The following is a 15,849-nucleotide window of genomic DNA, read 5'->3' as shown; positions in this document are numbered from 1 at the left end:
AGTTTTGTGACAATTTTATGTTTTAAAACCTGGTTTAAAGGTAGGATGAGCTTTTTACCTTTGCTTTAGCATAAATTTGGTTTACTGAATGATTGACTTGAGATTTAGAATCATTCAGTTGTTTAAAGATCAAAGCACAAGTTAAAGATAATGTGTATCTCTTTAAAACTGCCCAAGCTGATTAGAACAAGTTTAGAAATTGAGCTGATTTGATTTCATTGCTGCAGTCTGCATGTACTAAATAGCTTTACTTCACATGTTTGTGTACTTAAAGGATTGTGTAGATGTACTGGCCAGGTTTTGTCAAGTCATCTTTTAAAAGATTGTATTTTCTTCCAGACCTTTGTAGAAGAGGCTAATGTGTTTAAGTAGAGATAATACTAATGGTATTTTCCCCTTGCTCCTAGATATAAAAGAAATATTTCCGTTTTATGTTTTTCCTATGTATAGAAGAGGATTACCTTGTCTATCATCAAGTGTGCTCTTAATGTATGTTGACTGAAAACACAGCAAGCCCGCCCTTCTGTGTCTTCCTTGGAAGTGACAGTTAAAAACGAAGTCTACTAGTCAGAATGCAAAAGGTGGCCTGTAATGCATGGCCTTAAAAGGCATGAATGCAGGAGCATACCATCATCTTTGATGGTTATGGCGGCTCCTCAGCATCTGTCAGTAGTTCACATGTTCAGTCTTGGAATGTATTGGAGGAGCGAAGTAATTTCTGTGTCTTGTGTGCATTAGCACTTAGGAGCTGTTACCTCTTAATCTGGAAGAAAGGACAATTAGTGGGCTGCGATTATGTGGGAGGATTTTTTTCCTTCTGTCTCCCAATTTAAAAAATGTTCTTTCAGTGTTTGTTTTGCCCAGTCAAAAAGATAGGCCTTTTCTAGATAATAAGAACAGTGGCCAGAGATTTCCTCTTTTGCTAAATGCTTAGGTATTTGCCATAGCTGTTTTTGATGTCATGGATTCTGAGGAAGTGTCAGTTATGTGATCTTCCTTTATTGATGTCTTACTTCATGTTCAGTGTTTTAAAAATATAAATTACAAGCACTCTACATCCATACCCAGATTGACTTATTTTATCAGAAAAAAAAAAAAAAAACAACTTGAGAAATTTGTAGATCAAATTAAGAGACAATAAGTGTACATTGTTGAATAAAAAAAATTTTAAAGTTTCCAAGGTGTTTGTGTTATCATCTTTTGTGTGCTTTGATTCAAAAAAAATCTACTGAGGACTAAGGTAAGATTGTGACATTGGTAATATTTTTTTTTTTTTTTCCATTGGTAATATTTTTCAAATGGGTCAAATGTACAAATAAATAATTTAAGCCTTAAATATAGCATGGTCATAAGTCATAGATTTTCTTTTCCTAATCAGGTTATTAAGGTGCTTAGAATTGGCATATGTATGGAAAAATCACCTGTGTGAGAATAGCTGTGCTGTGTTTTGTCATGACACCGAACCTTATGTTCTTACAGTTGAAATAAGCTGAAATTGAGCTAAACAATATGACAATTTGAGAAGCTTCTTAAGTTTGTTTAGCAATGATCTGTCACAGGTGAAAAAAAAGCAGTGCTAACATCAGTGTTGGAATGGAGGTAAGGAGAAGAAGAAAGAAAAGATGCAAAAACAGTTACCAAAAGTGTGTCTGTCACTATATAGACTGATAGATTTGGGTTATATACTTTAATGTTCTTTGAAATAGAGGATCATTGTCCTTGGTCTGGTAAGTGACTTACTTGCAAGGACACCAAAGGGAACTTGGGTTTTATGGAAGCTTGTCTTTAAAGACTCTTGGCCATGTAAATGTGATTTCTATAAAGCATTCAGTCTACAAAGTTGTTGGGGTTTTTTTTTTTTTTTAATGACATTTATTGTGGATTTCAGCAGCTAACATTTGGAAGCAATATCAGCAGAACATATATTTTATTCTAGATTGTTTAGGAAGGTCTCATGCTTGAGGAATTCTTACTTGGAGCTTTTAATCCACTACTGTTGGATACGGCGAATGGATTGAATCTGGGAAGTCTGGGCATGAGAACCCCACTCTCTCCAGTGTTTGTAGTCTCCTCCATGATGGTCACATTCCAAGATATACTGATAGCCACGGTACCCAGGATACTGGTAGCAAACCCAGCTGGAAAACCCAGAGGATATCAGATTATTAAAACTAGCTAGAAACCTGGTAAACAACCCCCAAACCTGAGCCTCTGGTTTCCCTAACACAATGGTACAGAATGCTTTTAGGCTTAAAAATTAATAGCAATCCTATGGGGAAGGAGGTGGGAAGGGGATCGGGATGGGGAACACATGTAAATCCATGGCTGATTCATATCAATGTATGGCAAAAACCACTATAATATTGTAAAGTGATCAGCCTCCAACTAATAAAAATAAAGGAAAAATAAGAAAAAAGAGCAATCCTAAATATACCAGGCAGCATGTATGAACAGGTGCCTACAACCAGCTGAAAGTTGTGGAAAAGAGGTAGGAGAGTAGTCAATGTAAGTCCTTCCATAGTGGAATGTTTGTGGGAGAAAAAGCTGAGGTTAAGTGATAGTGGTACCAAAATCTTGAGATTCAGAGTTCTAATAGCTAGAATGTGACAGTCATACCAATGGGACATCAATGTGTGAATTCAGATAAGACATGACCATTGATACATTAATATTCATAAGGTTTACAACTGCGAGAGTTTTTTAAATGTGCTCCAACCCTGTTTTTTGCACTTACGCCCCACATTGTATCTTCATGGAGCCAACTTCGTTGTTCAACCAACCCATGGCTTGCAAGGAGGGGTAATCGTCACTGATTTCCCATTGGCGTCCAATGAAATTTTCTTTCTCAAAAATGGTAATCTTAGACTCCTTATGATTCTGTAATACAGAAGTTTTTTTTCAGTTTAGCACCAGTGTTAAGGCTCGTCATCAATTCTTTACCACATTTGTCACACTCAAAATGCCCCTGGTTTACAGAAGGAAGTACATGTAAAAATATTTCATGCAATACAGAGATTTTAAAAATTACCCGTAATCCTGTTTAATCCAGTTTAATACTATGACATTAAAAATGTACAAATAACTGGTATAGTTTGGAACCACGAGAGACCAGTGAAAGAAAATATGACGGCAGGAAAAAATATTTGAGACAGCCAACCAAGGATTAATACTAATGTGGAAAAGGTTCTACAAGTTGAGAGGAAAAGTAAGTCTGTGTGTGTGTTGGGAGTGGGGTGGGTACATGCACACAGCATTGGAAAAAACGTAAATGTCTGGTAGGGGACATGAGGACTACGCAAGCGTTGAGAAGGCAGAGACTAATCTTTATGAATTAGCCCTAGTGATAGTGGAAAGGAGCAATTGGAAAGAGACACCAGGTAATTTTATGAGGCAATGGATTTGGTTGTTCTGTGGGTATGAATGTTTTTCAAAACTCATAAGAAAATATAGTTAGAATTTGTGCATTTTACTATGTGTAAAGTATACATTTGAGCCGGGGGGTGGGGGGGGGGGGGCGGGTAGTTAAAATGAAAACACATCCAGATAGGGAAATACTTTTTAGTTCTAGAGCTCTTTAGCATCTCCACTGCTTGAATTTTGGTAGGACTTTAAGATAAGATTGTTAACTAAAATCATGAGAAAAATCACATGATACAGATGAGTATTTGAAAAGGTTTTAGCCCAGCCTTATTCCCAATATAGGGATCATTTTTCAACACACCCCTGAAGATCACCCTGCTTGTGCTTGCGTTCTCCTCAGAGGAGAAGCATCCCATTCTGATGCATAATTGAGTAATGCTTAGTGTTAGAAACAAGAAAGTTATGACTCAAAGATAAGAGGCACTGGAAGTCTTGCCTATTTCTTCAGTCATCCCATGTACTAAAGGGTTACTTCACCTTTTCCTTGTTTCTAGGTAAAATAGTATATGGATTGAAATTTAACTGTTCAAGGATTTACTACATGCCAAGTGCTCTGATTATCCTACTGCACTTTTGAAGATCTGAGTATCCGCTTCCTGCCACCTCTTAAGAAGGCCTTTTGTTTTTTAGTCACTAAGTTGTATCCGGCTCTTTGTGACCCCATGGACTGTAGCCTGCCAGGCTTCTCTGTCCATGGGATTTCCCAGGCAAGAAGCCTGGAATGGGCTGCTATTTCCTTCTGCAGAGGATCTTCCCGACCCAAGGCCTGCATTGATAGGCGAATTCTTTACTGTCTGAGCTCCCAGGGAAGCCCAGGAAGGCCCACCCTTTTGGCTTAATGAAAATATCTAGGACAGAAAAAAATAAAATGGCAGACTTGTGTTTTTCTCTTCATACTTTTATCTTCTTCCTACCACATTTCAGCATAACCAACCGATGGGAAATAAGTCAGTCCATATGCAACCTCTCTTATCCATCCCCCACATGCACAGAAATGAAAATCTCAAGGACTCACAGCTGAACAGATGGGGCGGAAGGACATGAGGCGCTCGATGTGATAGGCATTGCTCCCACTCCAGGCATCCCAGCGAGGGTACTCTCCTCTCTCCAGGACAAACTGTTGCCCACAGAAGCTGGTATGCTCATAACCAACCCAGCTGCCAAAGACAAGTAATGGTGTTTGTTCATGTTGTTCAGAGCTTACATGGCCTCAGGGAGAAAGCATCTTTGTTTTAGATGTTAACAGTGGGTAAAATAGCCAGTTCCAACAGAGCCATACAAAGTCATACATTTATCGCAAGAGGTGGGGGATGAGCTGGCAGCTGCACTGTGCAGGTTTGTAAATATATTTGTTTTGGGATTATCTACTGAAGAGGTCCACTTCACTGGCTTGAGTAATGAGTAATGACTGCCAAAGTCATTCTGAAATTATATTTCCTTTCTCCTCAAGGTACTATATTCTCTACTTAGAGCTCCAGGTTCAGGATCTAGTGACTAGGGCATTCATTTTAGTTCAGTCGTTCAGTCGTGTCCCTTTGCGACCCCAGACTATGACATTGGCTCCAGCCAAACCTATTGGCTTCTTTCTAAGGAAGCAAAGAGATGAATAAACAGCAGATGGATGACTAAGTCTCTTGTTTCCTTATCACTTCGTGGGTTCTTTCTCCTGCAGACCTCTATATGCCTGATTTATTTTTGCCTTATTTATTAAAACAGCTCAGATTGACCTTTATCAACCAGGTCTTAGTTACTGATGACACTTTAAAGTATTTCACTTTGAGGGTTGCAGAGCTCTAAGTTGGGGGTGAGCAACTTGTAGAAGCCTATCTACATACACAGCCAGTTCTGCCTAGACCTAGCCTTTGTGTTTTCAGGCTCAGTGAAATGTTTTCAGATGATCAAGGACTCAACTAACGTGCCAAGAGCAGGAAGACAAAACAAGAGAGGGTCTTCCTTGCCAAGGAAACTAATCACCACCAATAAACTCCTGAAAGACTAGCTAGAAACTAATATGACTCTCTGGAGTTGAGTTCCTTTGTATATAGAAAAATTAGCTCATAGTGTCTGCTCTGGGACATGTAGAAGGGGAGTTAGCTGTGAAGAGGCTATAGCTTGATAGTTTCCTCTCTATTTTCTATAGGCAAGAAAAACTCAAGGGGCCTGTGGCTTGTTTTGACAGAACCCCAAGCAGAAGCCTATGGGCTCCAGAAGCACAAAACTGGTTACCTTCACTGCCCCACCCCATGATATGTATTTCTTTAATCTCCCCCAGATCCAATTCCAAGCCATGAAGAATCTCATGTTCTTCTAGCTTTGAGTTACTGAATTGTACGTGTAGTAAAATTTTTTTGAGATTACTTAAGTATGGACGCTTCTCTCCCAGAAATTATTAGAGTATGGGGGAATATCTTTCTTCTCTGATCTCCATCTTTATGGTCGCATGTCTGAAGGGATCATAAATAGAAGGCCTGAGATTCTGCTGAGGTTGATACTCACGCTCCACATTCCACCTTGAGAGACCGGACATTGTCAAAATTGCGCTCAGAGACATTTGGGCAGGAGCTAGTGAATTCCATTCTCTTGCCCTGGAAGTTCTCCTGGTCATAGATGGTTATCTGAAATGGGATTAAATGGGAGAATAGAGTTAGAACGTGGTCCATCAGGAAAAACAGAGGCCCAGGCCAACATCTTAACCTATGTCTGACCCAATGTTTTTCATCACTAGCTGCAGCCCAGGAGGCCTGATGAGGTCTCTTCCAGTGTAGACAGGGTAAGAAGGGGTTTGAAGTAATATCACTGGTTGGCAGTGTTCACATGCCCATAGGGATGAGTTGTGGGGCCAGGTTTCTGATAGGAATCGTCTGCTGGGGATGATAGCTGGCCCTGTGGACATACCAAGGATTTGTGGACTCATTCCAACATGCTTTCTGTCTAAGTGTGGCCCAAAAGCCAGGATTCTGGAAGCTCCAAGGGCTCCCTGTGAATTAACTTTTAGCTTCTTCAGCCATACCTGCTATAGAAACCTAATGTGTAAAGGGAGAGTTGTGGTAAACCCCTTTCATACCCTGAACTAGAAATTGACTTTTGAACCTGGCTAGAGGACAGCTCCCAAAACTGTGAACCAGACCTAGAGCTGATCCACTGAGGAGGTTAAGGGTGCTGAGGGAAACAGTGGCTGAGGATCAGCCACTTCAGGTAGTGGTTACAGTCAGCCTCAGGTTGGGGTCAGGAGACCATGATCCAATCATTGATTTGGGATCTGATGGCAAGTTTCTCATTTCTAGGCCCTCAGTTTCTCCACATCATAACCCACTTGGGCTGCTCTATTTTAAGATAACTTTAGCAGTATGGAGGAGAGTTGACCTAGAAAACTAGATAACATCTCCCACCCAACAAGGGTTTCCAGGATCATCCTTCTGTCCAAATGGGAGCATCCTGAGAGAGCCTTCCTGAGACAGCATCTAGACTTTGGTTGGACCCTTCCTTTACAAACTGATGTTTTACTGGCTGGTCACTGTCCCATGGAAAAGCATAGCTCTGGGTCCTACTCTGAGGTTGTATCACACCCCCTGCCCTGATGGATTCCTCAATTTTCCATGTGATGGAGATGAGCTTACCTTCCATGGCCCCACAGACCCCGGCATGGGGTTAGTTTGAGCCATCTTGGTGGTTGGAAGGGATTCTGGAAGACAGAACACACACCAGTGTCATGGCCTCTGGGGTGAGGGATGAGGGGCACAGGTGAAAGTTAAAGAGGCTTGAAGTCCAATAAACAGACTTTGGGTGGGGTCCAGGCTCTGCCTCTCACTAGCTGAGCCTCAGTCATTTTGCATCAGTAAAACTTCAATGCACAGAGTTATTATAAGGATGAGAAGCAATGATGCAGATAAAGCACTGCACAGATACTAGGACCACTTAACAAACGTGGCTCTCATTCTCTTGCCTGCCTCCAGGCACCTGCGATAGTCTTGCCTCATTTTCACATACCCCAATATAAACCCCTTGGCAACCATCTGGTCCAGACCCCTCATATCACCAATGCATGGTCTCACTTTTATCTGGCTCTGCCTAGCCCTCAAACTGACCAGCTGTCCACAGCCATGCTCCCATTTCCCTCCCTGCCTCTCTGTCTTCTAGACCTATCCAGCCTCGATCTTGCTTCCCGAGACTTTGCTGCTTTCCCCAGCCTATGGCAACTTGCTTTCTTTCCTCCTTCCCAGCACTCATCACAGCACTGATCCATGTTCCTATTGAATATGTCCTGGGTGAATATCTCAGTAGCAGGGACTGGGTCTCCAGAGTGATTGATGGAGGACCACACTGAACGCATGTTGGGATGGTGAGGCTTGGAGGAGTGGGACAGGTGGCACTGAAAGACTTATTGAAGGAAAGTGAGGAAGAAAAGAGGATGATAATAATAGCTAACGCTTAACCATGCCTCAGGGCTTCCCTGGTGGCTCAGATGGTAAAGAATCTGTCTGCCATGCAGGAGACTTGGGTCTGATCCCTGGGTCGGGAAGATGCTCTGGAGAAGGGAATGGCTCCCCACTCCAGTATTCTTGCTTAGAAAGTTCCATGGCCAGAGGAGCCTGGCGGGCTACAGTCCTTGGGGTCCCAAAGAGCTGGACACAACTGAGCGACTAACACACACACACCCATGGCTCGCTCTGTGCCAGATCCTGTTCTTTACGCTCTACCCGCCGGAACACATTTAATCTTCACAATGAACCTATGAGGTAAGCCCTAGCATTATCCCCATTTTACAGATGAGGATACTGAGGCTCGTAGAGGAGAGGTAGACAGAAAAGATGATAGGGAGAGTAAAGGAAGGGAGGACAGTGGGGAGGGGACAAGGAGAGAGGGAAGAAAGACAGACACATGTGCATCGATTTTCTTAATTCAAAACAACCATTCATGGCTTTCCTCTCTGACGGGTATTGGCCCAGGGACGAATGCATGTAAACTCTGTGATGTATCATCTTTCCCTTCTGAACCTCTGAACAAGCATTTCCTACCTCTGCCCCCTCCCCAACTTCCCTCCGTGCCTCAGAAGCCTCATTTCTGGGACCCCCAAGTCCCCTCCCAGCCATGGTGGCTAGGGCAGTGGTTATGGTCATGTAAGTGACTCCTTTGGGGTGGCAAGAGAAGTCTGCTTCCCCCCAGAGTTCCCCAGTCTTCTCCAGCCATCCTGGGAGGCTCTGACCACAAGGCAGGAAGATGGGGCCCCAGTCCTGGGCAGGGGGAGGAGAGGAAAGACCAGAGCACCCCTTGGGGCCTTACTCACCCAGCTCCTGCTGCACAGTCTGGGTCTCCATCTGGTGCCGCTTCCTCGGTGGCTCCCGCGCTTTATAGCCCCGCGGCCGGCAGCCTCTGGCCCCGTCAGCACTCTGCTTTCCCTTGGCTTTTGTTCCCCCTGATCCCGGAGCTTTGGTGGCTCAGCCTGCTGGGCGGGCATCCCCCAGGGCTTTGTTTAAACCTGGGATACAGAAATCCAGGGAGGCCCCACTGCTGTGGGCCAGGCTGGCAGTGCGGGCCCTGCTGCTGTGGACTTGCTCTCAGAGCAGATGGGATGCAAGGACAGGTCTGCGTGAGTTCTTGTCCCCCGCTCTTCTCCAGGTTCCTCTCGCCACCCCAGGACCTTCCTAAGACCTCATGTTGTATCAACACATCAAATGCACCTCCCTTCTCATACGGGGTATACATTTGTTTAAAAAGTGGTTCACCAAAAAAAAAAAAAAGAAAAGAAAAGAAAGAAAATAGCTCACTGTGTGCTTGGAAATCTTTATTATCTCATATTTATATGTATTGGGTTGGACAAAAATTTTGAGTTTTTCCATAAGATAGTACAGAAAAACCCAAATGAAGCTTTTGCCCAACCCAATATAAATATGTAAGAGTTTAATTCAATTATATTGTCAACTAGTAAACATGAATCTTCCTATAGCTGTGCTATTTAATATTTATTCATTTTAATTTTGCAGTTTTCTTTTTAATATTTGGAGTCAAAAAAGTATTTTTTGGTGTTTGTTTTAATATTGATATACTGCTTTTAGCCCATAGCAGTCTCTCAAACCCAAGATACACTAACAGGTAAAATGATTGCTCCCTGGAAGTTCAGGGCTCCTGGTGAGAGTAGTGTGGGGTAATTGGGGGGCCTGCCCAGGAGGGGAGGAAGGTGTCTTGTAGAAGGGGAGGATGTCTTGTTCAGGCCTCGTAGCTGCTGTGAGGAGCAGGAAGATGCCGTGGGTGAGGAGGGCTCTGAGCCTGGCGGATGTGAGTTCCAATCCTGACCTCCCTGGGTGGGTGACCAGGCAAGTCATTCAGCCTTCTCTCAACACTGCCCCCCTCCCTCCAAAAAAAAAAGAGACTATCTGCTTGACACGTTGTAGGTTTATTATTACATATCACCCTACTCTCTTTTTGGTGACGGATACTATAAAAAATCTCATAGCAGCTTGGAAAGAGGAAGGAACTCTTCCTAGTAAAGTTCTCTTAATCCCTCTGAGAATCTCTCCAGCCAGTGACTTGGATTTATCTGAGCCCCTCTTTTCTCAGAACCAAAAATCCATTTGCAGATTTAACAGAACATTCCCAGTGGACAGTTCTTACGCTAACACAATGTGCCACCCTAGGATGTTTCTGCTCCGTGATTAGCTGGTGGCATCAGGATCAATGGCTGGCAAGGGACGGAGTGGCCTTGAGCATCATAGCAGGTGCTACTGGCTGCTGGCTATGCGAGCGCTTAAGGCACCAGCTGTTCGTGGCTGGAGGTTCTTCCTCAACTTCACTTTGCTTCCTCCTCAGAGTTGAGGATCTTAGGGAAACACTTATTTGTTCATTCATTCATTCTTTCTTTCTTTCCTTAACCCCTGGACTGGCTTAGGTACCCCCATCAAGTGCTCTCATGGCACCCTGTACTTATTGATTATTGCATGGGTTTCAATAATCAATTATTCAAGAACTCAACAGGGGCTTGAATTGTGTGGGATTATTGCACGTTTGGAAACTGCTGTAGAAACCAGAAATACTGGGCTCCAAGGACAGAAACAAGACACAACTTAGGGCTTGGATATAGAATAAAACTTTTCATAGTATACTTCTCTGTATTTTTCAAGTTTTGGACAATATGGACGTATTTTCTATAGAAACAAGGCTATTTTTGAAAACAAAGAAACTGATTGCTTAATTATCGCTTCTTCCTCTAGACACCATCCTTTATGAGGGTAAGAACTCTGTCTTGTTTACTGTTGCATCTTCAGCTTTGGACAAAAGTCTTAACTCAATAAATACGTTCTGAATAAATGAATGAATGAATGGCATCCAGTGGCAGGGTTACGTGACTCTGGGGACAGAGATGAAACCGACATACAGTCCTTACCAGCTCTAGCCACAACTGACATGCTTGTGTCGTCTTTGTGCTTCATATACTCTCAGCATCTCCATTTGGGAGCTTTACACCCTATTGAAGTGTTAGAAGCATGAAGACTGATGGAATCAATTTTTTTTTAGCCAATTTTTAATTTTTGAAGAAAAAATGGATCATTTACGTTTGATTGAAAAGTCCAAATACATGAACAAAGATATTGTGAGGGGGACAATGAGGGTCACTGTGCAAACGATTTACAAATATCCATCCAATTTTCCTAGTTATAAGCATCCCCAGCCTGTCCTCCATCCATTTTCCTCAATTATATTAAGTTCAAGGAAGCCAGAAAAGGATCACCCACCTCCAGTGCTACCACCATGCTCTGCAAATAGCACCTGAATATGGTTTTTAACCAAGATCTATAGGATGCCCCTCTGACATTGTCTGAAGCTGCTGCTTCCCTAGCCCCCTTATGGTTATGGCCTCCAAGCTCAATTACCTCCACCATCTCTTTCCAGGAAAGTCAGGGCAGAGCCACTCCAAGAGTGGGAATGAAGGGAGCAAACAAGCTTGTGCCCCCTCCTCCCAAACTGAGCTTTGGTCTCTCCTCTTCATCTTTAATAACAATAACTACAATGTACGAAGCATCTACTGTGAACCAGACACTGCCTCCTTTATCCTCACAACAATCCCAAGAAGTAGGTCATTATGATACCCATTTTACTGATGAGTTAATTGCGGTCCTGAGGAACCAAGTTCTGGGCCAGGGAACTCAACAGGGGCTTGAATGTGTGTCTATCTGCTCCAAAAGCCGTAATCTTTCCTCTGGGCAACCCTGCCTCTCTGGCATTAAGTCAGATTATAATACCTACCTGACCTGTTGCTGTCAGATGAAGGGAAATGAAGGCATTTAGGGCAGTAATGGGACCCAGTGCTATCAATAAATGGTAACTATATTATTGATTGTTCCAAATCAGAATCTTGTGCCACATTCTCACAGAGATTAGTGGGAGCAAGCAGCAAAGATGTTAGAGATATTTATCAGGTAAAAAATATTTCCTTTGGGGAATTCCTCGACAGTCAATGGGACTGGTTGGGACTCTGCGATTTCACTGCCGGGGCCTGGGTCCCTGGTTGGGGAGCTAAGATCCTGCAAACTGCGAGGCATGGCCAAAAACCAAAAATTTTTTCTTTGAATTTGAAACAGACCACATTTGTTCATTTTTTTCCCCAATATTTTTCTCTATTCCGTCTTAACAGCACCCGGTGGCTCAGACAGTAAAGAATCCCCCTGTAATGCAGGAGACCTGGGTCCGATCCCTGTGTTGGGAAGATCCCCTGGAGAAGGGAATGGCAACCCACTCCAGTATTCTTGCCTGAGAATTCCTTGGACAGAGGAGCCTGTTGGACTATAGTTCATGAGGGCGTAAAGAGACGGACACGACTGAGTGACTGACATTTTCACTTTTCTCTCTTATTTTCTGTACACCATTGATCTATGGCGGACATGAATTGTGAAGTCTGTTCTAAGTCCACACACTCATTGCATGAACAGGTCGGGTAACTGTCTGCCCAGTGGGATGGGCTTTTAGATTTGGAGGTGATAAGAGACGTTAAGGGACTTCCCAGTTGGCACGGTGGTAAAGAGTCTGCCTGCCAATGAAGGAGACGCAAGAGACGTGGGTTCAATCCCTGGGTTGGGAAGATGCCCTGGAGGAGGAAATGGCAACCCTCTCCAGTATTCTTGCCCAGAGATCCCACGGACAGAGGAGCCTGGCAGGCTACAGTGCAAAGGGTCTCAAAGAGTCGGACACGACTTAGCGACTGCACACACACACACACACACACCCCAAATGTAACGTGGTCGATTTGAACCTTGAATTTCTCGACACTAGGGCTACGTGCCAGGCATGAGAGAGGCTCAGTAGAACTTTATGAATGGCTTGGATCCCCTGGCCTTGCCTCTGGACCCAGGGAGCCTCACAGGATGAGGCCCAGGGCGGGAGGGGTGAGGTCATGGGGCCAGGGTGGCCCCTGGACTCAGCACTTTCTGGCAAGAGCATAATGGGGCTGACCAGGCGGCTGAGTAGCACTTCTGTTGTTTGGGAATAAGCAGGCTGAGTACAAAGCAAAGGGCCCAGTCAGCGTTCAGCCAGCACCTACCTCCCCCATGAGGGGCTGCTCCTGGGGGATCTTTTTTGCCCTAGACCTTGCTACACCTTTCAACAAGTAGGAGAGGCAGGATCTGGCTGGGCCTGAGAAGGCTTGAGTACTGGGAGAGAATTTGGGAGGCATCTCAAGCCTCCAGATCTTTCTGAGCTCTCTCTGCATTCATCCATCCCTCTGCTTCCAGGCAAAAATGGATGCCTGCCTGCCTGCAAGGGACGGCTGCTGTCCTAAGGGGTCAGGCTCCCAGCCTGCTTCTTCTGTGTTTAACGAGCTGGAGGACATCTCAATTCCATTCAGTCTTACTGAATTTCTCAGTTGTTGTTGTGCAGTTGCTAAGTCGTTTCCACATCTTTGCAACCTCATGACTGCAGCACACCAGGATTCTCTGTCTTCCACTTTCTCCCTGAGTTTGCTCAAATTCATGTCCATTGAGTTAGTGATGTTACCTAACCATCTAATCCTCTGTCACCCCCTTGTCCTTTTGCCTTCAATCTTTCCCAGCATCAGGGTATTTTCCAATGAGTCGGCTCTTCGCATCAGGTGGCCAAAGTATTGGAGTTTCAGCTTCAGCATCAATCCTTCCAATGAATATTCAGGATTGATTTCCTTTAGGATTGACTGGTTTGATCTCTTTACAGCCCAAGGGACTCTCAAGAGTCTTCTCCAGCACAATTCAAAAGTATCAGTTCTTCAGTGCTCAGCCTTCTTTATGGTCCAGCTCTCCCGTCTATACATGACTATTGGAAAAAACCACAGCTTTCTTAGTACTGCAGCTTAAAGTCATTTCCTGTCAACTGGAACCCTGTGAAGCTATTAGAAAAATAGGTACCAATAACAATAGAAAAACAGGTATCTTATTGCATGGCACTCAGCCCACTCTCTCAAATACAACCAAGTAGTTCAATTCTCTCTCTCTCTCTATTTATTTTTCCACGCCCCATGGTATACGGGTTCTTAGTTCCCCAACCAGGGATTGAACCCGTGGCCCCTGCAGTGGAAGCATGGTGTTTCAACCACTAGACCACTAGGGAAGTCTGTCTCATTTAGAGCAGCCAGGTTTAGCAAATAAAGATATAGGACACCCAGGTAAATTTGAATTCCAGATAAATGATTACTATTTTGAAATATAAATAGGTCCCAAACATTTTTTATGTTGTTTTTGTTGTCTATCTTTTGGCCTCACCACACAGCATGTGGAATCTTAGTTCCCTGACCAGGGATCGAACTCACAGCCCCTGTGTTGGCAGTGCAGAGTCTTAACCACTGGGCCACCAGGGAAGCCCCCCCAAGCATCTTTTATGCTAAAAAATTACCTGTTGTTTATCTGAAATGGGCTTCCCTGGTGGCTCAGCTGGTAAAGAATCCACCTGCAATGCAGGAGACCTGGATTCGATCCCTGAGTTGGGAAGATCTCCTGGAGAAGGGAATGGCTACCCACTTCAGTATTCTGGCCTGGAGAATTTCATGGACTATTCCATGGGGTCACAAAGAGTCAGACACAGCTGAGTGACTTCCACTTTCACTACACTTATCTGAAATTCGAACTGAATGGGATGTCCTGCATTTTATCTGCCAACACCAGTCTCCTTCCAACTCTATCTGGAGCACCCTATGATGTCCCTCAGCCAATCTGCTTCTCTTTTTCCCTTTGGAGAAGACAGTGTGAAAAAAGAGTCACCATTCTCATGATCATTTTCCTGGCATACCCTGTCCCACCAACCACCCTACAACATCTTTTGATAAAATGGAGTACGGGAGGGAATCTGGATGTTTTAAAGTGTTTTCTCAAATGTTATCTTATTTAATCCTCCCAAGTAACCCTGCGAGATATGTCTGTGTGTTAGTTGCTCAGTCGTGTCCGACTCTTTGCGACTCCATGGACTGTAGCCCACCAGGCTCCTCTGTCCATGGAATTCTCCTGGCAAGAATACTGGAGTGGGTTGCCATTTCCTCCTCCAGGGGATCTTCCCAACCCAGGGATCAAACCCATGTCTACTGTGTCTCCTGTATTGGCAGGCAAATTCATTACCATCTGAGTCACCAGGGAAGCCTGAAAGATCTGCTTTAATTAACCCCATTTTACAGTAGAAACCTCAGACTCAGAAAGAGTATGTTACTTACCCAAGGTCACAATGCTGGGAAGTGGCAGAACCAGATTTCAAACTCAATTCTCTTTGGTTCCAAAATCTATATTCTTTAGCACGCTGTTTACAGGAATCCCTCGCCCTTCATTTGTTTAAACAGGCATGACTCATGGTGAGTAGACATAAAAGCAAATTTATTTTCATTTCCTCTGCCTCGTTATGTTTTTCCATTGGGGCTAATTTCTTTCCCTTGCCCTGGATGTAAACCTGGGCAGTCCCATGACTTTTTGTGGCCATTTTTAGGTAATTAAAAAGTTGGATGGTACTTTGAAGCATAAAAGACAGCCTCCATTTAAAATGAGAATGTTCAATCTATCATCAAAATGTCAATCTCCATTTGAAGGTAAGTCTCCTCCCTGCTACCTCAGATAGGACCTGGGTTGGGCAGAAAGCCTGCACCCAGGTTAAGGGCACTCTTTTTTCTCTCTCCTGCTTACTCACTGACTTCTGATCCTTCAAAGATTGGAGGGTATAGAGAGAAAGGAGAGCAGGACATTCCTTACTCAATGGTTCTGTGATAAGATGGCTTCACACCCTATGCCCAGCAACACTCTACAGCTGCCTGGCTCGTGGGCACCTCCTGGTTCTTGGCGAGTTCCACCTACAGTAACCTTGACCCAGGTCTATGCCTCTCCGCTCTGGCTATTGTTCCTTTTACCGCCCCAAGGCCCCTGGTGGTCCACCGCTAGTTCCACTCTGCAGAGGACCCCTCCATCCTTGGAATTCTGCTGGACTAAATCTGCTCCAGCC

General features: G+C 44.0%; 1 protein-coding gene across 1 annotated transcript; it reads right to left on the bottom strand.

Annotated features, from left to right (window-relative positions):
• Positions 1–1,849: 1,849 nt before the first annotated feature.
• Positions 1,850–15,119, bottom strand: CRYBA1 (crystallin beta A1). Its single transcript, XM_043903257.1, has 7 exons — positions 15,077–15,119; positions 8,705–8,863; positions 7,038–7,102; positions 5,917–6,035; positions 4,436–4,577; positions 2,735–2,877; positions 1,850–2,138 (listed from the first exon to the last, which is right to left on the bottom strand). Exons 2-7 carry the CDS (start codon positions 8,733–8,735, stop codon positions 1,991–1,993), a joined length of 648 nt encoding a protein of 215 aa, XP_043759192.1. The 5' UTR covers positions 8,736–8,863; positions 15,077–15,119; the 3' UTR covers positions 1,850–1,990.
• Positions 15,120–15,849: the final 730 nt, after the last annotated feature.

The sequence above is a fragment of the Cervus elaphus genome, chromosome 5 (genome assembly GCF_910594005.1).
Source record: "Cervus elaphus chromosome 5, mCerEla1.1, whole genome shotgun sequence".
NCBI classification, from domain to species: Eukaryota; Metazoa; Chordata; class Mammalia; order Artiodactyla; family Cervidae; genus Cervus; species Cervus elaphus.
The sequence above is the reverse complement of the archived record's forward strand: the minus strand, read 5'-3'. Positions and strand labels throughout refer to the sequence as shown.

Excerpts from the sequence above, each read along its gene's own strand:
- CRYBA1 (XM_043903257.1), bottom strand. The coding sequence starts at position 8,735 with ATGGAGACCCAGACTGTGCAGCAGGAGCTGG. Across the intron at positions 6,036-7,037 it reads GGTCTGTGGGGCCATGGAAG|ATAACCATCTATGACCAGGA; the intron begins GTAAGCTCATCT and ends ATCCCATTTCAG. Across the intron at positions 2,878-4,435 it reads TCCGCCCCATCTGTTCAGCT|AATCATAAGGAGTCTAAGAT; the intron begins GTGAGTCCTTGA and ends TCTGTATTACAG.